General features: G+C 37.9%; 6 protein-coding genes across 7 annotated transcripts; all 6 read right to left on the reverse strand.

Moving 5' to 3' along the window:
• Positions 1–866: 866 nt before the first annotated feature.
• Positions 867–2,635, reverse strand: LOC128599438 (cystatin-B). The gene is made up of 4 exons (XM_053610981.1): positions 2,535–2,635; positions 2,362–2,441; positions 1,289–1,390; positions 867–1,180 (listed from the first exon to the last, which is right to left on the reverse strand). The coding sequence occupies exons 2-4, from the start codon at positions 2,428–2,430 to the stop codon at positions 1,052–1,054; spliced, it is 300 nt and encodes a 99-aa protein (XP_053466956.1). The 5' UTR covers positions 2,431–2,441; positions 2,535–2,635; the 3' UTR covers positions 867–1,051.
• A 273-nt stretch (positions 2,636–2,908) lies between these two features.
• On the reverse strand, positions 2,909–6,650 carry LOC128599437 (cystatin-B). 2 transcript variants are annotated; one of them, XM_053610980.1, is made up of 4 exons: positions 6,418–6,650; positions 4,965–5,043; positions 3,381–3,482; positions 2,909–3,284 (listed from the first exon to the last, which is right to left on the reverse strand). In XM_053610980.1, exons 2-4 carry the CDS (start codon positions 5,034–5,036, stop codon positions 3,156–3,158), a joined length of 303 nt encoding a protein of 100 aa, XP_053466955.1. In that variant the 5' UTR covers positions 5,037–5,043; positions 6,418–6,650; the 3' UTR covers positions 2,909–3,155. The 2 variants fall into 2 exon arrangements, with proteins under 2 accessions (XP_053466955.1, XP_053466954.1); XM_053610979.1 differs by lacking the exon at positions 6,418–6,650 and having other exon boundaries at positions 4,965–5,145.
• A 2,122-nt stretch (positions 6,651–8,772) lies between these two features.
• LOC128599433 (cystatin-B) lies at positions 8,773–11,263 on the reverse strand. Its single transcript, XM_053610976.1, has 4 exons — positions 11,039–11,263; positions 10,833–10,911; positions 9,252–9,353; positions 8,773–9,155 (listed from the first exon to the last, which is right to left on the reverse strand). Exons 1-4 carry the CDS (start codon positions 11,128–11,130, stop codon positions 9,036–9,038), a joined length of 393 nt encoding a protein of 130 aa, XP_053466951.1. The 5' UTR covers positions 11,131–11,263; the 3' UTR covers positions 8,773–9,035.
• A 3,346-nt stretch (positions 11,264–14,609) lies between these two features.
• LOC128599439 (cystatin-B-like) lies at positions 14,610–16,458 on the reverse strand. The gene is made up of 4 exons (XM_053610983.1): positions 16,306–16,458; positions 16,133–16,212; positions 15,039–15,140; positions 14,610–14,930 (listed from the first exon to the last, which is right to left on the reverse strand). Exons 2-4 carry the CDS (start codon positions 16,199–16,201, stop codon positions 14,802–14,804), a joined length of 300 nt encoding a protein of 99 aa, XP_053466958.1. The 5' UTR covers positions 16,202–16,212; positions 16,306–16,458; the 3' UTR covers positions 14,610–14,801.
• A 221-nt stretch (positions 16,459–16,679) lies between these two features.
• Positions 16,680–18,905, reverse strand: LOC128599435 (cystatin-B). Its single transcript, XM_053610978.1, has 3 exons — positions 18,711–18,905; positions 17,152–17,253; positions 16,680–17,055 (listed from the first exon to the last, which is right to left on the reverse strand). Exons 1-3 carry the CDS (start codon positions 18,780–18,782, stop codon positions 16,927–16,929), a joined length of 303 nt encoding a protein of 100 aa, XP_053466953.1. The 5' UTR covers positions 18,783–18,905; the 3' UTR covers positions 16,680–16,926.
• A 2,073-nt stretch (positions 18,906–20,978) lies between these two features.
• LOC128599434 (cystatin-B-like) lies at positions 20,979–26,188 on the reverse strand. The gene is made up of 3 exons (XM_053610977.1): positions 26,001–26,188; positions 23,517–23,618; positions 20,979–23,423 (listed from the first exon to the last, which is right to left on the reverse strand). Exons 1-3 carry the CDS (start codon positions 26,070–26,072, stop codon positions 23,280–23,282), a joined length of 318 nt encoding a protein of 105 aa, XP_053466952.1. The 5' UTR covers positions 26,073–26,188; the 3' UTR covers positions 20,979–23,279.
• Between the last annotated feature and the right edge of the window lie 1,686 nt (positions 26,189–27,874).

The raw sequence follows: 27,874 nt of genomic DNA on the forward strand, positions 1-27,874 counted from the left end.
TCTCCTCATAGAAAACATATCAACGATTGCACGTTTGCACCATTTTTTAATTTGGTTTTTAGTATGACTTACACTTTGACATCAACAAATTCATGTGCATTAAAACGCTTTAAAAATGTGTTAAAAGTTTTTTTCTTGCCTTTTGCCCAAAATTCCTAGGGTGGGCCAACCTGACCAGGATAAATACAAAAATGAATGATGATTATGACTGTGAGAATAGATAAATATAGAACCCCACTGCTAGAACACACCTTCTTCAGGGATTTGCTGCAATGAAGAAAAATTGTGATCTCTGTGACTTTGATCATGGCATAGTTGTTGGTACCAGATGAACTGGTTTGAGTATTTCAGTAACTGTAGATCACCTGGGATTTTCTCATGCGCACACACACACACACCCACACACACACACACACACACACACCAGTTTATAGCGTTTACATAGAATGGCCAGTTGAAGATTAGAGGAAAAAATCACTGGGTCCTTTTCCAGTCTTCAACTGTCAATGTGACATCTGCGATTTTGAAAAGTCGTTAGTAATCAGGACTCTTACCTTTTATTTGGAAATCACTTTCTCTGACTTTATACTCATACAGTAACTGTTCTTACTCATCACTGTCATGTGTAGAAGTCGTGGCAACTTCAATAATACAACCCCTGTTTTGTTTTTCACTTAATTTTTACACGTTGTAATTTCACATTGAGAGTAGGAAAAGCACTGACATGATTGATCTTGGTTTCAATTTTTTTTTTTACACATCACAAAAGCCTACCATGTCAAATACCACATACCACTCCATATGTTCCCTTTGACAGCAATCATTTGTAAAAAAACAAAACAGTAACTGAGACTGTGAATGACTGCTATTTCTCACTGTCTTTTTATTAAATGAAGTAGTATCTCATTTTTTCAGTTCAGAATTGAAAACAGAACAAAGATGTTGTGATTAACGACACTCAGGGTTAACCCTGTGACATTCCATATGTAATACAAATTCACACAGAGTGTTAGTGCAGTGTCTGTGGTGTCTTTCTTAATGGAGAATATGTTCAGAAGTATTCGATGGGGTCCTGCTGGGCTTTGGCTGTCTGAATTTCAGTAAGTTCCAGTTTTTCTCCAGCGTAAGGCAGCATCTTATAGACACGCAGGTGAACAAAGTCCTCGCCACCCACATGGACCTGCAAAATACATTTCTCAGTGGCTATCAGGGAGAAGTTATTACTTGAAGAAAAAGGGCTTCAAGTGTATTTAATAGGAGACTGTGTAAGTGTGGGTTTGTGTCCTACCTTGATGAAATAGTTTGTCCCAGCTACCAACTGTGTCTTGAAGGATTTAGCAGTGAAGACGTCAAACGTTCTTCCTGCTTTTTGTTCCACATGAGGCTTCATCTGCGATTTCCAAAGAAGTCGTTAGTAATCAGGACTCGCTTGACTTGACTTGTGACTTATACACATAGCAGTTATTGATCATGCTTGTGATTCAACAAAATGACTCAGAATAACCTTTTACTGACTGACACACACAAACACACAGAATTACAGAATTACACAAGCAATTCACGTGTAGAAGTCATGGTAACTTAACAATAACACAACCCCTAATGATGCTTTACTGACTGAAACAATCACGTTCATACAAATCACAACGTAATGAGGTTCTACTGAAACCGTACAAGTGACGTGGCTTGTTATGTTCAGAACAATGTTATAAAAGAATGCAGAAAAAACGAGTGCACCTGAAACTATAAAGAGTCGTTCCCTCTCCAGCCATTCTTTTTCTCTCTCAATCTCGAAGCACATAAGACCAAAAAAGCAGCTCGTCCTGTTACTGAGAATCCATAAAAAGCACAAGCTCCCGTGTAGGAAAACGTACCGAGTCCTGACACTGTAGACTCCTTTCAAAAATTTCAAATAAATGGCCCCTTATGGAAACAGTCACTATATCAAAGGTTATGTTTTTCTTCGTTAATCAGCGGCACGTTTTAATCTGTTTATTATTAGTAGTAGATTTTGTAGCACGTCCACCAAACAAGTCCTTCTGAATGAGCTGTTAGGAAATGAATCAACAACCTTCTGACCATAAAGATTTGAGAATGAATCAGCACTGTGATATAAAAGAAGGGATAATATGCAGTTTGAAACACGACCTCAAGCAACCAGCCTAGGAACAAATATGAATGATGATGAAAAGGAAAGAAGAATTAAACCGTGCAGAAACATAGTTGTATTATTATGGCTTGTTTTTCCTGGTAGATCAACATCTGCACACTGACCAGAGCTTGTTGGTAAAGCAGGTGGTGATCAGGTAGAATGATCTAAGCAGTTTTAGCAGGAGAACAGGAAAAACTAAGTACACCAACCTCATTACAGATGTTCTGCACCTCAGCAGTGGCGTCTCTGACCTCGGAGAGCCCTCCACACAAAGCCATTATTGCTGTAGCTGTCAGAAAAAAGTTTTGTTTACGTAAACTTCAACATTAAAAGACAATTAAACTACACGCAACACTGACACTCCGCATGTAGTAACACGTACCAAAAAGCGCGTAGTTTCAAACTGCAAACTTCCGGTTTACACAGCAGAAAACAAAAAGGTGCAGCAAACACAATACATGTACAACTCTGAATAAACCCCGCCCCTAAACAGAACAGCAAATCACATGACTACGTCCGGCCCCTACCGCGAACAACCAATCGAGCTGCGTTTTGAGCTCGTTATTGATTTTGGTTAGTAACTAAAATGTACAAAGTACTATAATGTTTTTAAAAGTATTATATTTAAATTGATTTAACCTTTAACCTTGATTTAAATGTGAGTATCATTCTGTTATCACAGGGTTCAGTCTCTCTATTAAATTTGATTTTATTTCCACACAATTCTGTCCAAATGACTACATTCAAACCAGAGCATCAAGGCATCAAAGTTTATTGTGTTCTTCAAGATGGATATACAGACATTTATAAGCATCAAATACGACTCCTTGTGTTCCCTTTAACACTAAATATTTGTGAGAAAGATATGACATTTACGAATGATATTTACCACTGCCATTTTATTAATTGAAGAAGCATTTCTTGTCAGTTCAGGAAGTAAGACAGAATACTGTTTGAGAGTGTTAGTGTATTTCTGTGGTGTCTTTCATAATGGAGCGCATGTTTAGAAGTATTCGATGGGGTCATGATGGGCTTTGCTTGTCTGAATTCCATGAAGTTCCAGTTTTTCTCCAGCGTGTGGCAGCATCTTATAGACCCGCAGGTGAACAAAGTCATCGCCACCCACGTGGACCTGCGAAGCACACATGAACACACATTTATTACCTCTATTAGTGGCCATTAAATACAAATTTTACATGAGGACTGGGTGAGTGGGTTTGTGTCCTACCTTGATGAAATAGTTTGTCCCAGCTACCAGCTGTGACTTGTAGGATTTAGCAGTGAAGACGTCAAACGTTTTTCCAGCTTTTTCCTCCGCATGAGGCTTCACCTGTGATTTCGAAAACAGTCATTAGCAATCAGGACTCCCATGACTTGACTTGTGACTTATACACATAGCAGTTATTGATCATGCTTGTGATTCAACAAAATGACTCAGAATAACCTTTTACTGACTGACACACACACACACACACACACACAGAATTACACAAGCAATAGTCAGTGAACCCCTAGTTTTACTAAATGAATGGAACATCCTACCCTTTTACTTCATAAAGGAATCCCCTTAAATTGAAATTCAGTTTAAAAATAATGTATTTATTCTTATGCATTTATTTTTCTGTTTTGTCCTGTCTTTTCATCTGTGGTTTTGTTTGATAGATTTATGTCACTTTATTCATAGTTTATTTGTTTGGAATTACTTTATTTTATTGTACTTTTTATTGACAGACAAATGTTTTTTAAAAAAACAAAAAAACAAAAAACAGTCCAAGTTTGAAATCATTCCCCCCCAAAAAAAATATATACTAAAACACCAGGTCAAATGTATCTTAAGTTCAGAACTAGTTAACTAGACACTTTAGCCAGTCACGTAAAACGTTGTGACAATCCGGCTTGATGATGCAATCACAGGTACAAAAGGCTATTTTTGCTATACACTAGGGATGGCTTGATACCACAATTTTGGCTTCGGTACGATACAAGAATCTAATACCTCAGTATCAATACTAAATCGACACCATAGGCAACAAATAACCAGCCTGAAAAGAAACTCTGCAGTAAAAAATTTGTTAAATAAATAAATAAATGTATCAATATGTAACAACAAAAAACCCTACAGGGAATGTAGGTTAAATTTAGATTGTGGAAAAACTTATTAATCTTGGTTATTGTTAGCTTTGTGTTCATATTAGTTTAATGCATAAAATAATGTTAACATCTTAAACATGTATTAGCATATTTATAAATCATTACTGATTGACCTAGATTAATAAATGCTATAATACTGTTAGGTCAGGTTATGTAATGAATGCTGACAAATGTAGCTTTATTGTAAAGTGTTATTCTAACGTTCATATTAGTAATATTCGTCTTTATCTTTCTCCTTTTTCATCTCTTAGGTAGGCGAAGTAATGCCATATTTCACTCCTACTGCTCTCTGTATTACTTTCGCGTCAGTTCAAACGTCGGAACAACAGCACATCAAATACTGAATTGAGCAAAATGATATGGTATCGTTTGAAATATAATATACACCGGTATTTTTCCAGTACCAGTATACCGCGCAACCCTGCTATACACAATACAGCCCTGGGCTAAGGTGTGTTGTTTACCTGAGAAAGCAGAGTCGGGACACGGAGAATATCCACACTGATTAAAACTAGTACTAAACTGCATCATTGCTTGTAACTTCAGTATGCATCTATTTCCGAGAAAGGTTCATACAGTAAACTCCAAAACACTCCAAAACACTCCAACAAACTCCCCAAACACACCCACAAACTCCAACAAACTCCTCAAACACACCAACCTCATCACAGATTTTCTGCACTTCATCAGTGGCGTCCTGCTCCTCGCTAGTCCCTCCGCACAACAGTGACATTTTCTGTCTGGAAGCAAAAGTAGCTAAATAAAATAACAGTTTAATCTTAAGTTCCTACAGCTTCCACAACACACCCAGATATGGTACTTAACACGTACTGCCACTCCCAAAATCATCTGACAGGAAATACGTACACAACAAAACCACATCCAAAACCATCCTCCTCTTCTTCGTCTTCTTCCTTCTTTGGTTTTAACGGGGGTTGGCAAACCAACTTACCAACTTACCATCTATTTTATTCAGTTCCATGGCTTTCCCTTGCTGGACTTTCTTTCTACAAACAATGAATAGTGATCCATTTCTCAATACCTTAGCACTTTTGATTTCACCCAGCAGTTTGTCTATTGATTTTGTTAGCTGAACCGGATTCCACTCACCAAACGTCGTCCCTTCTTGAGATAATTTTATGATCACTTTGAGTTCCTCTTCCTGTTTTGTTGCTACCCTAACACTTTGCTCGCTGTCTGTTTCATCTGTGTTAGACGTTCTCTTTTCCTTTCTTCCGTATTATGTTCCATACTCTTTTTTTTTTTAATTGAATAATTCAAAAACTTTACATAGCATAACATATGATTAGTACAACACAACCTCAATTGTAAAAATTGTCAGGGGGGTGACAAAGGGATACATTGATCATTTACAAATGTTGTGAGATGCCATCAGAAGCACAGTTCTGTTTGCGTTGGGATGATCTGGAATATAATATAGTACTATAATATTGTTTTAACTCATTTAAAAAAAGAAAAGAAAAGAAATGTAGGGTTTTAAACTACTAAACTTGCACTTATGTAGGCTATATGATATTTCACTAGCAAAAACTTACTTAATATCTATTACAGTCTTTCCTCTCATAGTTATGGACACCAAATAGCACATGCTGATCAGTAAAATCAAATTCGGATTGTATGCTGGTCTTAATAAAACTACAAAGATCATACCAAAATTTTGAAGTGTGATTACAACTCCAAAATAAATGAAGAACTGTCTCTGATGAGTTGTTACAAAAACAGCACTGAGTGTCTGTGTCATGTGTCGTGATCGTGAAGGGTGGCGAAAAGATCGTCCGTTTATTCGGTCTTGTATTAATTCACAAAATAAAACTAAAAACTGGAGATGACTCATAGAGCCGAGTCGTCCGCAAACGACACATCACTAACACCAATTGGCCATGTATTCTATAATCTGGGCTATTATATATTTGTATACAAAAATATTAAACTGCTCTTCTTTAGTTGATCTAGTTTTTTGTTTACTTTTATATCTGCGCTTAGGAGGCATAAAAAGAGAAACCCTTTATCACTTAATTGATAATGTCCGAATGGACTCTGTTTTCCACACTCTGAGCTCATTCATGTCTCAACAAAGGCTTAGTGTCACGAACCTCGAATCGGCACGGAAGCAGGAGCGGGCGGCAGGTGTAGAGCGTAGAATCGGGAAGTTCAAGAAACGTAGTCGTAGGGCAGGCAAGGGTCAAGCGATCGGGCGAACAACACAAACGGGGTCAGGCAGAGAGCGTAGACGAAACAGAAAACAAGGGTCGAGGATCACGAGAAAACAAACAGACTAGAACGGCTTGGTAACGCAGAGAAACGAGCGACTGAGCGTATACTTCGCGTAGATTCTGGGTGAATGACTTCCCTAAATACTAGCGGTGAGAGTGTGGATGATTGGTGCCAGGTGTGTGATCAGAACTCCGGGGATGGTGAGCGCATGCGTGCATGAGAAGTGAGTGTTGCATCTTGGGAATTTGAGTTCTGATCGGGCTGAGCTGTGACACTTAGGGGCCGTTTACACAACAGCAGCGTTTTGGGGCCTGAAAACGCAAACTTTTGAAAACGGGTTTCAAAGTGCAAGTTTCGATTTTGATTTTTAAAATTTTTTAAATGTGCTAAAAGTTTTTTTCTAGCCTTTTGCCCAGAATTCCTAGGGTGGGCCAACCTGACCAGGATAAATACAAAAATGAATGATGATTATGATTGTGAGAATAGATAAATATAGAACCCCACTGCTAGAACACACCTTCTTCAGGGATTTGCTGCAATGAAGAAAAATTGTGATCTCTGTGACTTTGATCATGGCATAGTTGTTGGTACCAGATGAACTGGTTTGAGTATTTCAGTAACTGTAGATCACCTGGGATTTTCTCATGCGCGCACACACACACCCACACACACCCACACACACACACACACACACACCAGTTTATAGCGTTTACATAGAATGGCCAGTTGAAGATTAGAGGAAAAAATCACTGGGTCCTTTTCCAGTCTTCAACTGTCAATGTGACATCTGCGATTTTGAAAAGTCGTTAGTAATCAGGACTCTTACCTTTTATTTGGAAATCACTTTCTCTGACTTTATACTCATACAGTAACTGTTCTTACTCATCACTGTCATGTGTAGAAGTCATGGCAACTTCAATAACACAACCCCTAATGATGCTTTACTGACTGAAACAATCACGTTCATACAAATCACAACGTAATGAGGTTCTACTGAAACCGTACAAGTGACGTGGCTTGTTATGTTTAGAACAATGTTATAAAAGAATGCAGAAAAAACGAGTGCACCTGAAACTATAAAGAGTCGTTCCCTCTCCAGCCATTCTTTTTCTCTCTCAATCTCGAAGCAAATAAGACCAAAAAAGCAGCTCGTCCTGTTACTGAGAATCCATAAAAAGCACAAGCTTCCGTGTAGGAAAACGTACCGAGTCCTGACACTGGAGACTCCTTTCAAAAATTTCAAATAAATGGCCCCTTACGGAAACAGTCACTATATCAAAGATTATGTTTTTCTTTGTTAATCAGCGGCACGTTTTAACCTGTTTATTATTAGTAGTAGATTTTGTAGCACGTCCACCAAACAAGTCCTTCTGAATGAGCTGTTAGGAAATGAATCAACAACCTTCTGACCATAAAGATTTGAGAATGAATCAGCACTGTGATATAAAAGAAGGGATAATATGCAGTTTGAAACACGACCTCAAGCAACCAGCCTAGGAACAAATATGAATGATGATGAAAAGGAAAGAAGAATTAAACCCTGCAGAAACACAGTTGTATTATTATGGCTTGTTTTTCCTGGTAGATCAACATCTGCACACTGACCAGAGCTTGTTGGTAAAGCAGGTGGTGATCAGGTAGAATGATCTAAGCAGTTTTAGCAGGAGAACAGGAAAAACTAAGTACACCAACCTCATTACAGATGTTCTGCACCTCAGCAGTGGCGTCTCTGACCTCGGAGAGCCCTCCACACAAAGCCATTATTGCTGTAGCTGTCAGAAAAAAGTTTTGTTTACGAAAACTTCAACATTAAAAGACAATTAAACTACACGCAACACTGACACTCCGCATGTAGTAACACGTACCAAAAAGCGCGTAGTTTCAAACTGCAAACTTCCGGTTTACACAGCAGAAAACAAAAAGGTGCAGCAAACACAATACATGTACAACTCTGAATAAACCCCTAAACAGAACGGCAAATCACATGACTACGTCCGGCCCCTACCGCAAACAACCAATCGAGCTGCGTTTTGAGCTCGTTATTGATTTTGGTTAGTAACTAAAATGTACAAAGTACTATAATGTTTTTAAAAGTATTATATTTAAATTGATTTAACCTTTAACCTTGATTTAAATGTGAGTATAATTCTGTTATCACAGGGTTCAGTCTCTCTATAAAATTTGATTTTATTTCCACACAATTCTGTCCAAATGAATACATTCAAACCAGAGCATCAAGGCATCCAAGTTTATTGTGTTCTTCAAGATGGATATACAGACATTTATAAGCATCAAATATCAAATACAACTCCTTATGTTCCCTTTAACACTAAATATTTGTGAGAAAGATATGACGTTTACGAATGATATTTACCACTGCCATTTTATTAATTGAAGAAGCATTTCTTATCAGTTCAGGAAGTAAGACAGAATACTGTTTGAGAGTGTTAGTGTATTTCTGTGGTGTCTTTCATAATGGAGTGCATGTTTAGAAGTATTAGATGGGGTCATGATGGGCTTTGCTTGTCTGAATTCCATGAAGTTCCAGTTTTCCTCCAGCACATGGCAGCATCTTATAGACACGCAGGTGAACAAAGTCATCGCCACCCACGTGGACCTGCGAAGCACACATGAACACACATTTATTACCTCTATTAGTGGCCATTAAATACAAATTTTACATGAGGACTAGGTGAGTGGGTTTGTGTCCTACCTTGATGAAATAGTTTGTCCCAGCTACCACCTGTGTCTTGTAGGATTTAGCAGTGAAGACGTCAAACGTTCTTCCTGCTTTTTGTTCCACATGAGGCTTCATCTGCGATTTCCAAAGAAGTCGTTAGTAATCAGGACTCGCTTGACTTGACTTGTGACTTATACACATAGCAGTTATTGATCATGCTTGTGATTCAACAAAATGACTCAGAATAACCTTTTACTGACTGACACACACACACACACACACACACAGAATTACACAAGCAATAGTCAGTGAACCCCTAGTTTTACTAAATGAATGGAACATCCTACCCTTTTACTTCATAAAGGAATCCCCTTAAATTGAAATTCAGTTTAAAAATAATGTATTTATTCTTATGCATTTATTTTTCTGTTTTGTCCTGTCTTTTCATCTGTGGTTTTGTTTGATAGATTTATGTCACTTTATTCATAGTTTATTTGTTTGGAATTACTTTATTTTATTGTACTTTTTATTGACAGACAAATGTTTTTTAAAAAAACAAAAACAAAACAAAAACAAAAAACAGTCCAAGTTTGAAATCATTCCCCCCCAAAAAATATATACTAAAACACCAGGTCAAATGTATCTTAAGTTCAGAACTAGTTAACTAGACACTTTAGCCAGTCACGTAAAACGTTGCGACAATCCGGCTTGATGATGCAATCACAGGTACAAAAGGCTATTTTTGCTATACACTAGGGATAGCTTGATACCACAATTTTGGCTTCGGTACGATACAAGAATCTAATACCTCAGTATCAATACTAAATCGACACCATAGGCAACAAATAACCAGCCTGAAAAGAAACTCTGCAGTAAAAAATTTGTTAAATAAATAAATAAATGTATCAATATGTAACAACAAAAAACCCTACAGGGAATGTAGGTTAAATTTAGATTGTGGAAAAACTTATTAATCTTGGTTATTGTTAGCTTTGTGTTCATATTAGTTTAATGCATAAAATAATGTTAACATCTTAAACATGTATTAGCATATTTATAAATCATTACTGATTGACCTAGATTAATAAATGCTATAATACTCTTAGGTCAGGTTATGTAATGAATGCTGACAAATGTAGCTTTATTGTAAAGTGTTATTCTAACGTTCATATTAGTAATATTCGTCTTTATCTTTCTCCTTTTTCATCTCTTAGGTAGGCGAAGTAATGCCATATTTCACTCCTACTGCTCTCTGTATTACTTTCGCGTCAGTTCAAACGTCGGAACAACAGCACATCAAATACTGAATTGAGCAAAATGATATGGTATCGTTTGAAATATAATATACACCGGTATTTTTCCAGTACCGGTATACCGCGCAACCCTGCTATACACAATACAGCCCTGGGCTAAGGTGTGTTGTTTACCTGAGAAAGCAGAGTCGGGACACGGAGAATATCCACACTGATTAAAACTAGTACTAAACTGCATCATTGCTTGTAACTTCAGTATGCATCTATTTCCGAGAAAGGTTCATACAGTACACTCCAAAACACTCCAACGAACTCCAACGAACTCCAACGAACTCCAACAAACTCCAACAAACTCCCCAACCTCATCACAGATTTTCTGCACTTCATCAGTGGCGTCCTGCTCCTCGCCAGTCCCTCCGCACAACAGCGACATTTTCTGTCTGGAAGCAAAAGTAGCTAAATAAAATAACTGTTTAATCTTAAGTTCCTACAGCTTCCACAACACACCCAGATACGTTACTTAACACGTACTACCACTCCCAAAATCATCTGACAAGAAATACGTACACAACAAAACCACGTCCAAAACCATCCTCCTTTTCTTCGTCTTCTTCTTTCTTTGGTTTTAACGGGGGTTGGCAAACCAACTTAAGGTGCATTACCGCCACCTACTGGACTGGAGCGTGGGCAGCAGCTTGGCGGGGGGGCTAACAAACAACAACAACAATAATAATAATCATAATAAATAACTAGATACTAGATATTCATATTAAATTACCAAAGTCTCCCAGTATTTTTCAGATCATTTATTAGAGGATGGTGCACTTTTCCAGATGTTTTTCCCAGCAAGTTCTCTAGTGTCATGTTTTGCTTTCCAATCTGCATCTCTAACTCAGTTCTTTCTTCCTCGTATCTTTTGCAGTCTAACAGAAGGAGTTTTACTGTCTACTGTGTATTGCAGTGGGTGCTGAGTCCAGTGGGGTGTTTTCTTACTCTGCGTAATGCTAGATTTAAGCCAGCATGACCTATTCTAAGATGCGTAGTTATCATCCCTTCCTTTGGTTTCCTGCCCTGCCTCATAATCACTCATGCCTACTTGTTTTTGTATATTACATAGATGTCGTCCAGTATCAGCTATGTCCCAGTATTCCTGCCATATTTTATGCGTGTGTCCCTTTAGAATGGTTTTAATCTCCGATCTGCTTAATGGTACTCGTATATCAACTGTTTCATGCTTTATCGATCTTTTTGCCAATACATCCACAGTTTCATTTCCTTCTACCCCTACATGTGCAGGGATTCAAAAGAAGGAGACATTCAGCCCCCTGCCATGGAGTATGAATCTCCAGGGTGGTACAGTTGGTATCGCCACAATGGGGCTTACTTTTAGCTGGCTGAGGCCTGCATTTTGTGTCTTTGCATCTCCTACCCATTCAAAACTGTTAAAGTTAGTTCTATAATGCTCTGAGCAGTCTTGTTAGATGGCTTTGCGGGGTGCACCCTGCTATGCCCTTGTAGATTTATCCAATACGCCAGCATGATCTTGACCCTCCTGATACACAAAGGCATCTCTCCTGTCTCAACCTGTAATGCAGTCACTGGTGATGACCTAAATGCTCTAGTACAAATCCGGAGTGCTTGTGCTTGTTTCACATCAAGTTTTTTAAGGTTTGATTCTGACACTGACGTATATGCTAGGCAACCATAATCAAAGATAGATGTTTATGAGCGATGCCCTACTTGCTCCCCAGTCGCGCCCTGACAGACACCTCAATACATTATTAATCTTTTTACATTTATTCTTAATCAATATGCTGACACCAAGTCAACTTCTCATCAAAGTGCACTCCGAAAAATCTCACAACCTTGACCTGTTCAAGATCTTGTCCATACAATTTAAGTGGTGCCTGTTTTATGGCGCTTAGAAAAACATATAACTTGTGATTTTGAGATTGATAGTTTAAATCCCCATTCATTTGCCCACTCCCCATTTCTAGTTGTTTTAAGACATTTCACTTCTAGTACTTTTGCCCCTGTCACATTGTCTTTTATTTGTTCCTCTGCAACACCTGTAGGTATTCCTGAAATCGAACCAATTTTTTGCATTCAGTCAACAAACACTGAACTTTCTTACCATCTATTTTATTCAGTTCCATGGCTTTCCCTTGCTGGACTTTCTTTCTACAAACAATGAATAGTGATCCATTTCTCAATACCTTAGCACTTTTGATTTCACCCAGCAGTTTGTCTATTGATTTTGTTAGCTGAACCGGGTTCCACTCACCAAACGTCGTCCCTTCTTGAGATAATTTTATGATCACTTTGAGTTCCTCTTCCTGTTTTGTTGCTACCCTAACACTTTGCTCGCTATCTGTTTCATCTGTGTTAGACTTTCTCTTTTCCTTTTTTCCGTATTATGTTCCATACTCTTTTTTTTTTTAATTGAATAATTCAAAAACTTTACATAGCATAACATATGATTAGTACAACACAACCTCAATTGTAAAAATTGTCAGGGGGGTGACAAAGGGATACATTGATCATTTACAAATGTTGTGAGATGCCATCAGAAGCACAGTTCTGTTTGCTTTGGGATGATTTGGAATATAATATAGTACTATAATATTGTTTTAACTCATTTAAAAAAAGAAAAGAAAAGAAATGTAGGGTTTTAAACTACTAAACTTGCACTTATGTAGGCTATATGATATTTCACTAGCAAAAACTTACTTAATATCTATTACAGTCTTTCCTCTCATAGTTATGGACACCAAATAGCACATGCTGATCAGTAAAATCAAATTCGGATTGTATGCTGGTCTTAATAAAACTACAAAGATCATACCAAAATTTTGAAGTGTGATTACAACTCCAAAATAAATGAAGAACTGTCTCTGATGAGTTGTTACAAAAACAGCACTGAGTGTCTGTGTCATGTGTCGTGATCGTGAAGTGTGGCGAAAAGATCGTCCATTTATTCGGTCTTGTATTAATTCACAAAATAAAACTAAAAACTGGAGATGACTCATAGAGCCGAGTCGTTCGCAAACGACACATCACTAACACCAATTGGCCATGTATTCTATAATCTGGGCTATTATATATTTGTATACAAAAATATTAAACTGCTCTTCTTTAGTTGATCTAGGTTTTTGTTTACTTTTATATCTGTGCTTAGGAGGAATAAAAAGAGAAACCCTTTATTATCACTTAATTGATGTGATTGTAGATGAAATGTCCGAATGGACTCTGTTCTCCACACTCTGAGCTCCTGACTCATTCATTTCTCAACAAAGGCTTAGGGGCCGTTTATACAACAGCAGCGTTTTGGGGCCTGAAAACGCAAACTTTTGAAAACGGGTTTCAAAGTGCAAGTTTCGATTTTGATTTTTAAAATTTTTTAAATGTGTTAAAAGTTTTTTTCTAGCCTTTTGCCCAGAATTTCTAGGGTGGGCCAACCTGACCAGGATAAATACAAAAATGAATGATGATTATGATTGTGAGAATAGATAAATATAGAACCCCCATTGCTAGAACACACCTTCTTCAGGGATTTGCTGCAATGAAGAAAAATTGTGATCTCTGTGACTTTGATCATGGCATAGTTGTTGGTACCAGATGAACTGGTTTGAGTATTTCAGTAACTGTAGATCACCTGGGATTTTCTCATGCGCACACACACACACACACACCCACCCCAGTTTATAGCGTTTACATAGAATGGCCAGTTGAAGATTAGAGGAAAAAATCACTGGGTCCTTTTCCAGTCTTCAACTGTCAATGTGACATCTGCGATTTCGAAAAGTCGTTAGTAATCAGGACTCTTACCTTTTATTTGGAAATCACTTTCTCTGACTTTATACTCATACAGTAACTGTTCTTACTCATCACTGTCATGTGTAGAAGTCATGGCAACTTCAATAACACAACCCCTGTTTTGTTTTTCACTTAATTTTTACACGTTGTAATTTCACATTGAGAGTAGGAAAAGCACTGACATGATTGATCTTGGTTTCATTTTTTTTTTACACATCACAAAAGCCTACCATGTCAAATACCACATACCACTCCATATGTTTCCTTTGACATCAGTCATTTGTAAAAAAAAAAAAAAAAAAAAAGGAACTGAGACTGTGAATGACTGCTATTTATCACGGTCTTTTTATTAAATGAAGAAGTATCTCGTTTTTTCAGTTCAGAAATGAAAACAGAACAAAGATGTTGTGATTAACGACACCCAGGGTTAACCCTGTGACATTCCATATGTAATACAAATTCACACAGAGTGTTAGTACAGTGTCTATGGTGTCTTTCTTAATGGAGAATATGTTCAGAAGTATTCGATGGGGTCCTGCTGGGCTTTGGCTGTCTGAATTTCAGTAAGTTCCAGTTTTTCTCCAGCGTAAGGCAGCATCTTATAGACACGCAGGTGAACAAAGTCCTTGCCACCCACATGGACCTGCAAAATACATTTCTCAGTGGCTATCAGGGAGAAGTCATTACTTGAAGAAAAAGGGCTTCAAGTGTATTTAATAGGAGACTGTGTAAGTGTGGGTTTGTGTCCTACCTTGATGAAATAGTTCGTCCCAGCTACCACCTGTGTCTTGAAGGATTTAGCAGTGAAGACGTCAAACGTTCTTCCTGCTTTCTGTTCTGCATGAGGCTTCATCTGCGATTTCGAAAGCAGTCGTTAGTAATCAGGACTCCCATGACTTGACTCGTGACATATACACGTAGCAGTTATTGATCATGCTTGTAATTCAATAATGACTCCTAATAACCTTTTACTGACTGACACACACACACATGGAAATCATTTCCTCTGACTTATACACATCACTGTTCTTACTCATAACTGTCACGTGTAGAAGTCATGGTAACTTAACAATAACACAACCCCTAATGATGCTTTACTGACTGAAACAATCACGTTCATACAAATCACAACGTAATGAGGTTCTACTGAAACCGTACAAGTGACGTGGCTTGTTATGTTCAGAACAATGTTATAAAAGAATGCAGAAAAAACGAGTGCACCTGAAACTATAAAGAGTCGTTCCCTCTCCAGCCATTCTTTTTCTCTCTCAATCTCGAAGCACATAAGACCAAAAAAGCAGCTCGTCCTGTTACTGAGAATCCATAAAAAGCACAAGCTCCCGTGTAGGAAAACGTACCGAGTCCTGACACTGGAGACTCCTTTCAAAAATTTCAAATAAATGGCCCCTTATGGAAACAGTCACTATATCAAAGGTTATGTTTTTCTTCGTTAATCAGCGGCACGTTTTAATCTGTTTATTATTAGTAGTAGATTTTGTAGCACGTCCACCAAACAAGTCCTTCTGAATGAGCTGTTAGGAAATGAATCAACAACCTTCTGACCATAAAGATTTGAGAATGAATCAGCACTGTGATATAAAAGAAGGGATAATATGCAGTTTGAAACACGACCTCAAGCAACCAGCCTAGGAACAAATATGAATGATGATGAAAAGGAAAGAAGAATTAAACCGTGCAGAAACATAGTTGTATTATTATGGCTTGTTTTTCCTGGTAGATCAACATCTGCACACTGACCAGAGCTTGTTGGTAAAGCAGGTGGTGATCAGGTAGAATGATCTAAGCAGTTTTAACAGGAGAACAGGAAAAACTAAGTACACCAACCTCATTACAGATGTTCTGCACCTCAGCAGTGGCGTCTCTGACCTCGGAGAGCCCTCCACACAAAGCCATTATTGCTGTAGCTGTCAGAAAAAAGTTTTGTTTACGTAAACTTCAACATTAAAAGACAATTAAACTACACGCAACACTGACACTCCGCATGTAGTAACACGTACCAAAAAGCGCGTAGTTTCAAACTGCAAACTTCCGGTTTACACAGCAGAAAACAAAAAGGTGCAGCAAACACAATACATGTACAACTCTGAATAAACCCCGCCCCTAAACAGAACAGCAAATCACATGACTACGTCCGGCCCCTACCGCAAACAACCAATCGAGCTGCGTTTTTAGCTCGTTATTGATTTTGGTTAGTAACTAAAATGTACAAAGTACTATAATGTTTTTAAAAGTATTATATTTAAATTGATTTAACCTTTAACCTTGATTTAAATGTGAGTATCATTCTGTTATCACAGGGTTCAGTCTCTCTATTAAATTTGATTTTATTTCCACACAATTCTGTCCAAATGACTACATTCAAACCAGAGCATCAAGGCATCAAAGTTTATTGTGTTCTTCAAGATGGATATACAGACATTTATAAGCATCAAATACGACTCCTTGTGTTCCCTTTAACACTAAATATTTGTGAGAAAGATATGACATTTACGAATGATATTTACCACTGCCATTTTATTAATTGAAGAAGAATTTCTTGTCAGTTCAGGAAGTAAGACAGAATACTGTTTGAGAGTGTTAGTGTATTTCTGTGGTGTCTTTCATAATGGAGCGCATGTTTAGAAGTATTCGATGGGGTCATGATGGGCTTTGCTTGTCTGAATTCCATGAAGTTCCAGTTTTTCTCCAGCGTGTGGCAGCATCTTATAGACCCGCAGGTGAACAAAGTCATCGCCACCCACGTGGACCTGCGAAGCACACATGAACACACATTTATTACCTCTATTAGTGGCCATTAAATACAAATTTTACATGAGGACTGGGTGAGTGGGTTTGTGTCCTACCTTGATGAAATAGTTTGTCCCAGCTACCAGCTGTGACTTGTAGGATTTAGCAGTGAAGACGTCAAACGTTTTTCCAGCTTTTTCCTCCGCATGAGGCTTCACCTGTGATTTCGAAAACAGTCATTAGCAATCAGGACTCCCATGACTTGACTTGTGACTTATACACATAGCAGTTATTGATCATGCTTGTGATTCAACAAAATGACTCAGAATAACCTTTTACTGACTGACACACACACACACACAGAATTACACAAGCAATAGTCAGTGAACCCCTAGTTTTACTAAATGAATGGAACATCCTACCCTTTTACTTCATAAAGGAATCCCCTTAAATTGAAATTCAGTTTAAAAATAATGTATTTATTCTTATGCATTTATTTTTCTGTTTTGTCCTGTCTTTTCATCTGTGGTTTTGTTTGATAGATTTATGTCACTTTATTCATAGTTTATTTGTTTGGAATTACTTTATTTTATTGTACTTTTTATTGACAGACAAATGTTTTTTAAAAAAACAAAAAAACAAAAACCAGTCCAAGTTTGAAATCATTCCCCCCCAAAAAAAATATATACTAAAACACCAGGTCAAATGTATCTTAAGTTCAGAACTAGTTAACTAGACACTTTAGCCAGTCACGTAAAACGTTGCGACAATCCGGCTTGATGATGCAATCACAGGTACAAAAGGCTATTTTTGCTATACACTAGGGATGGCCTGATACCACAATTTTGGCTTCGGTACGATACAAGAATCTAATACCTCAGTATCAATACTAAATCGACACCATAGGCGACAAATAACCAGCCTCAAAAGAAACTCTGTAGTAAAATTTTTTTTTAAAAAATAAATAAATAAATGTATCAATATGTAACAACAAAAAACCCTACAGGGAATGTAGGTTAAATTTAGATTGTGGAAAAACTTATTAATCTTGGTTATTGTTAGCTTTGTGTTCATATTAGTTTAATGCATAAAATAATGTTAACATCTTAAACATGTATTAGCATATTTATAAATCATTACTGATTGACCTAGATTAATAAATGCTATAATACTGTTAGGTCAGGTTATGTAATGAATGCTGACAAATGTAGCTTTATTGTAAAGTGTTATTCTAACGTTCATATTAGTAATATTCGTCTTTATCTTTCTCCTTTTTCATCTCTTAGGTAGGCGAAGTAATGCCATATTTCACTCCTACTGCTCTCTGTATTACTTTCGCGTCAGTTCAAACGTCGGAACAACAGCACATCAAATACTGAATTGAGCAAAATGATATGGTATCGTTTGAAATATAATATACACCGGTATTTTTCCAGTACCGGTATACCGCGCAACCCTGCTATACACAATACAGCCCTGGGCTAAGGTGTGTTGTTTACCTGAGAAAGCAGAGTCGGGACACGGAGAATATCCACACTGATTAAAACTAGTACTAAACTGCATCATTGCTTGTAACTTCAGTATGCATCTATTTCCGAGAAAGGTTCATACAGTACACTCCAAAACACTCCAAAACACTCCAAAACACTCCCACAAACTCCCCAAACACACCAACCTCATCACAGATTTTCTGCACTTCATCAGTGGCGTCCTTCTCCTCGGTAGTCCCTCCGCACAACAGCGGCATTTTCTGTCTGGAAGCAAAAGTAGCTAAATAAAATAACTGTTTAATCTTTAGTTCCTACAGCTTCCACAACGCACCCAGATACGTTACTTTACACGTACTGCCACTCCCAAAATCATCTGACAGGAAATACGTACACAACAAAACCACGTCCAAAACCATCCTCCTTTTCTTCGTCTTCTTCTTTCTTTGGTTTTAACGGGGGTTGGCAAACCAACTTAAGGTGCATTACCGCCACCTACTGGACTGGAGTGTTGGCAGCAGCTTGGCGGGGGGGAGGGTGGGGGGCAAACAAACAAATAAGCAAACAACAACAACAACAATGATCATCATCATCATCATAATAATAATAAATAACTAGATACTAGATATTCATATTAAATGACTAAAGTCTCCCAGTATTTTTCAGATCATTTATTAGAGGATGGTGCACTTTTCCAGATGTTTTTCCCAGCAAGTTCTCTAGTGTCATGTTTTGCTTTCCAATCTGCATCTCTAACTCAGTTCTTTCTTCCTCATATCTTTTGCAGTCTAACAGAAGGAGTTTTACTGTCTACTGTGTATTGCAGTGGGTGCTGAGTCCAGTGGGGTGTTTTCTTACTCTGTGTAATGCTAGATTTAAGCCAGCATGACCTATTCTAAGATGCGTAGTTATCATCCCTTCCTTTGGTTTCCTGCCCTGCCTCATAATCACTCATGCCTACTTGTTTTTGTATATTACATAGATGTCGTCCAGTATCAGCTATGTCCCAGTATTCCTGCCATATTTTATGCGTGTGTCCCTTTAGAATGGCTTTAATCTCCGATCTGCTTAATGGTACTCGTATATCAACTGTTTCATGCTTTATCGATCTTTTTGCCAATACATCCACAGTTTCATTTCCTTCTACCCCTACATGTGCAGGGACTCAAAAGAAGGAGACATTCAGCCCCCTGCCATGGAGTATGAGAAGCAGATGAAGTATTTGGTAAACAATGTCTTGTCAACATGATGTTTTCCCAGATTGTATATTTGGCAGTGCAGATAGACTGTGATCGGTTTCTCTTTTTTTGACTGCTACTTCATAACGAGGAATAAAAAAAGCAGCACCAGTGCTGCCTGTCTCAGGCTGTTTTGACCCATCTGTATATATGAGTAGTTTATCCTGATAATGGTCCATATAGTTCCGAACTATTATCCACTGTGGTGCTATTTTAGATTTCTCTTTTAATATTTGTTGTAGACTGTAGGGTGGTGCAGTTGGTATCGCCACAATGGGGCTTACTTTTAGCTGGCTGAGGCCTGCATTTTGTGTCTTTGCATTTCCTACCCATTCAAAACTGTTAAAGTTAGTTCTATAATGCTCTGAGCAGTCTTGTTAGATGGCTTTGCGGGGTGCACCCTGCTATGCCCTTGTAGATTTATCCAATACGCCAGCATGATCTTGACCCTCCTGATACGCAAAGGCATCTCTCCTGTCTCAACCTGTAATGCAGTCACTGGTGATGACCTAAATGCTCTAGTACAAATCCGGAGTGCTTGTGCTTGTTTCACATCAAGTTTTTTAAGGTTTGATTCTGACACTGACGTATATGCTAGGCAACCATAATCAAAGATAGATGTTTATGAGCGATGCCCTACTTGCTCCCCAGTCGCGCCCTGACAGACACCTCAATACATTATTTATCTTTTTACATTTATTCTTAACTTTATCAATACGCTGACACCAGGTCAACTTCTCATCAAAGTGCACTCCGAAAAATCTCACAACCTTGACCTGTTCAAGATCTTGTCCATACAATTTAAGTGGTGCCTGTTTTATGGCGCTTAGAAAAACATATAACTTGTGATTTTGAGATTGATAGTTTAAATCCCCATTCATTTGCCCACTCCCCATTTCTAGTTGTTTTAAAACATTTCACTTCTAGTACTTTTGCCCCTGTCACATTGTCTTTTATTTGTTCCTCTGCAACACCTGTAGGTATTCCTGAAATCGAACCAATTTTTTGCATTCAGTCAACAAACACTGAACTTTCTTACCATCTATTTTATTCAGTTCCATGGCTTTCCCTTGCTGGACTTTATTTCTACAATGAATAGTATTCCATTTCTCAATACCTTAGCACTTTTGATTTCACCCAGCAGTTTGTCTATTGATTTTGTTAGCTGAACTGGATTCCACTCACCAAACGTCGTCCCTTCTTGAGATAATTTTATGATCACTTTGAGTTCCTCTTCCTGTTTTGTTGCTACACTAACACTTTGCTCGCTATCTGTTTCATCTGTGTTAGACGTTCTCTTTTCCTTTTTTCCATATTATGTTCTGTTGTGGATAAAAATGACATAAAATAAACATGAGGGAGACCTAGTATGAGTAATATGTCATTTTATTGATAATTCACAGGACTGGTGGGTGTGTAATCTTGAGGAGAGCGGTAGGGGGAAGAAAATGGGGTGTGTCCTGGGGACATGGGTTAGTCAGCAAAGGTGAAATAAGAAGACCACTGAGAGTAGAGTGGACTGACAGGTGAGAAGAGGGAAGAATGGTCAGAGCCCAGATCAGAGGAGGTTCTGTCTGTGTAGAGGCGTCAATACACACATTCACGGGGTGGATTCTGTATCGGGGGGGGGGACCCCGCATTTCCATTTCCAGAGGGGGTGCTGCGAGGAACGTTGAGTAGCACTTTGGTGTCAGCGGTGAGAAGCGCGAGCTGATAGAGAGTGTCCAGATCCAGATCCAGACGGGCACCTAGACACACAGAAGCGGTATTAGGCGGATATTGACGAATTGGATTCACACTTTAAGATCTTTTAAGAGTAACACACTATGGTTTATTAGTCAAAAAGTCAAATAGAAGTATAAGAGCTGAGGAGTGCAAACACATACACACACACTCTCGTATAGTCAAGGACGGGCATGTGGACATAACACACACACACACACACACTCTCTGTCTCTCTCTCTCACACACACATAACATTATAACTTTATAAGAATAGTAAAAAGGAGTATTAAGATATTATAAGGGTAATATCTTATAATAATAAAATATATACTCTTTATAAAATACTCTTTATAAACAGTAGTAGGATATGTAGGATAGTAGAAGGGTAATATAATGATATTATGAAGTAGGAAGTACAGTAAACCAAGCAGTATAACTATATATAAAATAGAGATATAGAGCAAATATGAAAATAAAATATAAACCAGAAATACAGAAAAATGTAACTTACTCATAATTCAGGTGGTGAAGATTCTTGTCTCGCAGGGAAGGCCTTAATTTTAAGAGAAAACCATGAGGAGCCATTTATAAGGGTAGCTGAGTCAAGCTGCCCCCGCGAGATAATAGTGAGAGCAAGGTCTTTCTAAATTGTTTTGTCTCTCTCCACTTTCGAACCTAATGGTAAATTGGAAAGTCCTTTTTCAAAACATAATGGTAAATTGGAAAGGCCTTTTTCAAAACATAATGGTAATGTAGATGAGCTCTTTTTTTAACCCTATTGGTATTGATATCATAGTCTTTCTGAAATATATTGGTTATCTACTGTGTAAATACAGTATAAATACTGGAGCTTGAGCTCCGGGTGTCAGATCACTTCTGAGAATTCTCATCGGTGTGGATCTCGTGTGGTGGAACGGAACCAATAAATCTGGACCCTTGCTTCTTTTCACTCACGGCTGGTGTCTTTTTTTTCTATCTCCAACTGGGTTCGGAGATGTGAGTAATTGCTTGTATGTTGAATTTTAAGTGTTTTTGGGTAATAGGCTAAATTTGAGCCAGCAGTTCCATACTCTCTTTTTTTAATTGAATAATTCAAAAACTTAACATAGCATAACATATGATTAGTACAACACAACCTCAATTGTAAAAATTGTCAGGGGGGTGACAAAGGGATACATTGATCATTTACAAATTGATAAATGAATTACACTTTAATACGTTACACATCAATCAGAATCAGCACGTTCGCCTCACACCTCCAGGGTCGGGGGTTCGATTCCTGCAGCTGCCCTGTGTGTGTGGAGTTTGCATGTTCTCACCAGGGGTTTCCTCCGGGTACTCCGGTTTCTTCCCTCCGTCCAAAGACATGCATGGTAGGCTGATTGGCATGTCCAAAGTGTCAGATTGTTAGAACACTGAAAATCAAACTCTGGAAAATAGTTCCACGAAATTTGGTTCCTACTTCCATGCTGTATCCTAATAGTATACGTGTATTTTGTTAGCTTTTTTAAGTTGCCATATTTCATACTTTACAACGAAAGAATCTATGCTTATTGAACTTTGCAGTTAAATGTTATGACCAATTAAAGTACAAAAGGCAGCGTGGGTAGTATTGTCACAATTTTGTCTTTATGAGGCAATTTTGGCTGATATTTACCACTGCATTTTTATTAACTGAAGAAGCAGCTCATTTCTTGTCAGTTCAGGAATTAAGATAGAATAAAGATGTCATAATTAGCAACAAATACAGTCCCTGTTTGTAAGCGTTACTGTAGTTTCTATGGTGTTTCTTTCTCAATGGAACATATGTTCGAAGTATTCGATGGGGTCATGATGGGCTTTGGGTGTCTGTATTCCAGTAAGTTCCAGTTTTTCTCCAGCGCAAGGCAGCATCTTATAGACCCGCAGGTGAACAAAGTCCTCGCCACCCACGTGGACCTGCGATGAACACATGAAAACACATATTTACCTCTATTAGTGGCCATTAAATACATTCTACATGAGGACTGGGTGAGTGGGTTTGTGTCCTACCTTGATGAAATAGTTTGTCCCAGCTACCACCTGTGTCTTGTAGGATTTAGCAGTGAAGACGTCAAACGTTTTTCCGGCTTTTTCCTCCGCATGAGGCTTCATCTGTAATTTCCAAAACAGTCATTAGAAATCAGGACTCCCATGACTTGACTCGTGACTTATACACATAGCAGTTATTGATCATGCTTGTGATTCAATAATGACTCCTAATAACCTTTTACTGACTGATACACACACACACACACACAGAACCCCCCCTTAACTTAAAATTTAATTAAATAATTTATTTATTTTTCCATGTATTTAAGTCTTTAAGGGACGTATAATTGATTTTTTTTTTTGTTTTGTCCTGTCTTTTTAAATTGAATTATGTCACTTTATTTATAGTTTATTTGTTTGGAATTACTTTATTTTATTCTACTTTGGATATACAATTGTTTAAAACAGTTCGGTTTGAATTCATTCCATGACAAAATATACTAAAGTATCAGGTCAAATATATCTAAAGTTCTGAACTACTTTGACACTTGGTATTGGACACTTTGTTGGACCAAACATTGGTATAAAAGGCCATTTTTGCTATAAGCAATACAGCCCTGGACTAAAGGTGTGCTGTTTTCCTGTGGAAGCAGAGACGGGACATGGAGAATAAATACACTGATTAAAAACTAGTATTAAACTGAATCATTCCTTGTCGCTTTTATTCTTTTACCTTTAGTATGCATCTATTTCCTAGAAAGTTGCATGGAGCGGGAAAAAAAATACTCCAATAAACTCCCAAAACCCCAACCTGCAAAAACTCATTTCAGGGAGGTGGCTTCACTGGCTACTGCCATGAATATGAGATGACTTCTGATTCTCACTCTTTGACTCAAAATATGAAAGAAAAGCTGGCTGTTGGTGGAGGAGATGGTCCAAACCTTTTCCTAATGAAAGCCAGCCTGTAGGATAATGCTTTTGTACTCTCTGCTGGGCAACATTGCAGAACTCTTGAAACTGTTTTAGGTCTTCTCTTCGTTTACAACTTTTCTCAAAGTAGTAGTAGATGTCAATGAACAGTTCTTCAGGTGACATTGAGAGCTCCTTAGTGGCAGTTTTGGCACAAATGTTGACCAGATGAACAGCCAACCAGACTTGTTGACCAGACTTTGACAGCCAACACTGTAAATATTAGGGGCCTGTGCTTTCACGCTTGACGATACAGAGTTGTTTTTGCTATTCATCACATTGCATTTGTCACTGCTAAATCCTACCCAATGAGATCATTCAAGACCATGACAAAGGCCTTGAGTGGTCTCATTGTGTAGGATTTAGCAGTGACAGCCACAACGTAATGATTAGCAAAAACAACTCTGTATTATCAAGAGTGAAAGCACAGGATGGTGATGCAAAGCAGATTAATATGTTTTCAGCTTTGGCATTATTGCACAATGGCATGTCTACAAAGACATCTGTTACCTTACCATGTGTTTCATTATAGTACCTGTCTAAAATGTCAAATTCCTTCTCACACATGATATTGTTGCTTTCGTCAACTCAAATACTGTATGGTCTTTTTTCTGTCCGGATGAACTTTTACAGATCCATTACAGATGTGTTACATTACTGCGTTATCAGAAAAAAGTAATTAGATTAAAGTAACATAAGTTATACCCAACTCTGGTGCTTACACACCTGGAATGGCAGGTTATGCTCGACAATGAAAGATGTAAAGTACACCTCAGCTCTAGTGACCTTCTCTGTCAGACTTTGGTTTTCTGCTGAAAAGCTCCCCTAATATGTAGTGGTCCCTAAAAGAAATAAAAGCATAAGGTGTATCTTTATTATATTATCTTATGTAATGGGTTACATACATACTGTGTTTATGGGATTTCAAGTCTGGTATATGCAGAAAATGTGACATTAAAATAAATACACTGTTTTGTATTATATTATACCATATTATATTACTTTATTATTTTATAGTATTATTCAACTCGTCATTTTTTATTCAATAACCACTTTACACATGTCTACAAGGAGTCTGGCCCTATTACCTAGACATTAATACAGTAGCTCCTTATAGCAGCTGGCTAAACTGGACCGAACTGATGGATGAACTGGACAGAGAGACGGGGGGTGGGGGGGTGTTAGAAAGGGATCGACTGTAAAGCCCGCCTACTGAGAAAACTGATAGGTTAGTTAGCACAAAGAGAGACCAATCAGGACGCGCGCTGTGTCACACTCTCTCTCTCTCTCTCTCTCTCTCTCTCTCTCTCTCTCTCTCGGTTTCTCCAGGGCGTGTCTACTGTTAGAAATGACAATTGAACGCGCTTTCTCTCTCTCTCTCTCTCTCTCTCTCTCTCTCAGAAAAAAAAACCCCCAAAACGATTTCCGGGAGATTGTATATAATTTGCGGGCGTCATGGAGCAGCTATTAAAATGCGGGAGACCCCCAGAACTTCCGGGAGAGTTGGGAGTTGGGATGTCTGCAAAACACACGAACCTCATCACAGATTTTCTGCACTTCATCAGTGGCGTCCTTCGTCTCCGTGGTCCCTCCGCGCAACAAAGGCATTTTCTTTATCTGGAAGCAAAAGTAAATAAAATTATTGTTCTTCCCAAAGCTTTCCCGAAGTAACCAGACACTTCCAAAATCATCTGCCAGGGAATTCGTTCAAAACAAAAGCTGAATAAGCGAGCATACACAGAGCAGCCAATCATGAGGCTGGTTCCCGCCCCTAAACAGAACATCCAGCCAATCATATGTCTGCTTCTTGTTTCTGAAGAGAATAACAAATGACAACGTCATTGCATGCGTCTCAGTCTAAAGCACATTTTAAAACACCATTCATAAATTGTTTATCGTTCTGTTCTGCTTAAAAACAAACATGAAAATGCAAAGTCTGTAAAATGAAGAAACTGTGAAACACTGAGTGTTGCTAGATACATTTGCTTTAAATTTGCTGACTGTTAAGATGTTTCTGTGCTGAACACCTGTTAACAATATTACAATGATACTACACAAAACGAGTTAGAGGCCTAAGCGTCGTTTATTTCGATAATCTTTATTTATTTGTTTATTTTGTATTTTGGACGTTTTGGTACGTGGAGTCTAAACGTCCTCTGTTATATTTATTCTTATTGATTAACTTAGGTGGTGGTGTAATAAATAATGCACAGTCTCACGGTTTTGAAGAGATTAATTGTGCATTTTCTTTCTGAGTGATTGTTGATTTTCTCTATTTTTGAAGCAAAGATTCTAATTGCAGTCCGCCTGCAACCACTAGAGGGCGCCAGAGAAAAAGAAATCTATAAACTACCAGTTTCAGTAGGGGTCAATCAAATATAAGTGATGGCTATTAATACCCCCATTTTTCAAGGTATTTTTTAATCCGGTTTAAGTACAGATTATGGGAATACAGATATCTACTATCTGGAGTGTAGCTAGATCACACATCGCATATTCTGGCAAATCATTCTATTAACTGGTCAGATAGTCCTATACATAGGGGTCATTCCATCTCAAGTGGTCCAATAATTACAAAGTTGGTTGCTTGACCGTTTTTAATTTCTCAAATTTTTTTAAGTGATTACCTCTATGTATTGGCATTGCAAAACCACCCGTTTTTTTGTTTTGTTTTTTACTTGGTTAAACTACGATGGCCATCTTTGTGTGATGGCACACAACACATTTTGGTTATATAGCTGTTTACGGAAACCTCAATATCTGAGTTTAGGATAGTCCTAGCTCCTTGGAACAAAAACTGATCTCTAGAGCACATTACAATGCACACACATGTATAAATGTATAACTGTATAAACATTTTGTACATTCGTTTTACTTAGACTTAGAACTTAAGTCCAATTGTAATGCTGAAGATTGCTTTAAGTTCCACTTTAGTGTCAGTTTATGGGAAAGGTTCAAATCTCAGTCTCAGTTTTTTAGAGGGTACGTAGTTAATTATAGTGTGTGTGCAGAACATTTCAGGTTTGAGACTTCTCTTTCTTTCTTTTTTTTATTTGTGCAAGGAAGTGCAATAAAAAAAAAATTCCCTCAATTTCAGGTTATGTATCTCTGCTGGGGGACCGATACAAACCTGAAATTTTCACAGAAATAAGTCCTCACTAGTAACATTCTGTTGTAAAAATTGTGAGCTTGAGGTTGGAGGTAAACTCTGCAGGGCAGTGGACCTACTGGAGAGATATTGAGGTTTCCGTAAACAGCTGTATAACCAAAATTTGTTGTGTGCCTTAATACAGAGACAGCTGTCATAGTTAAACCAAGTAAAATAAAATAAAAACAAAATTGGTGGGTTTGCAATGCAAATACGCAGAGGTAATCACTCAAAAAAAAAGGAAAATTCAAACCAGTCAAGC

This window comes from Ictalurus furcatus, chromosome 23, assembly GCF_023375685.1.
Source record: "Ictalurus furcatus strain D&B chromosome 23, Billie_1.0, whole genome shotgun sequence".
NCBI classification, from domain to species: Eukaryota; Metazoa; Chordata; class Actinopteri; order Siluriformes; family Ictaluridae; genus Ictalurus; species Ictalurus furcatus.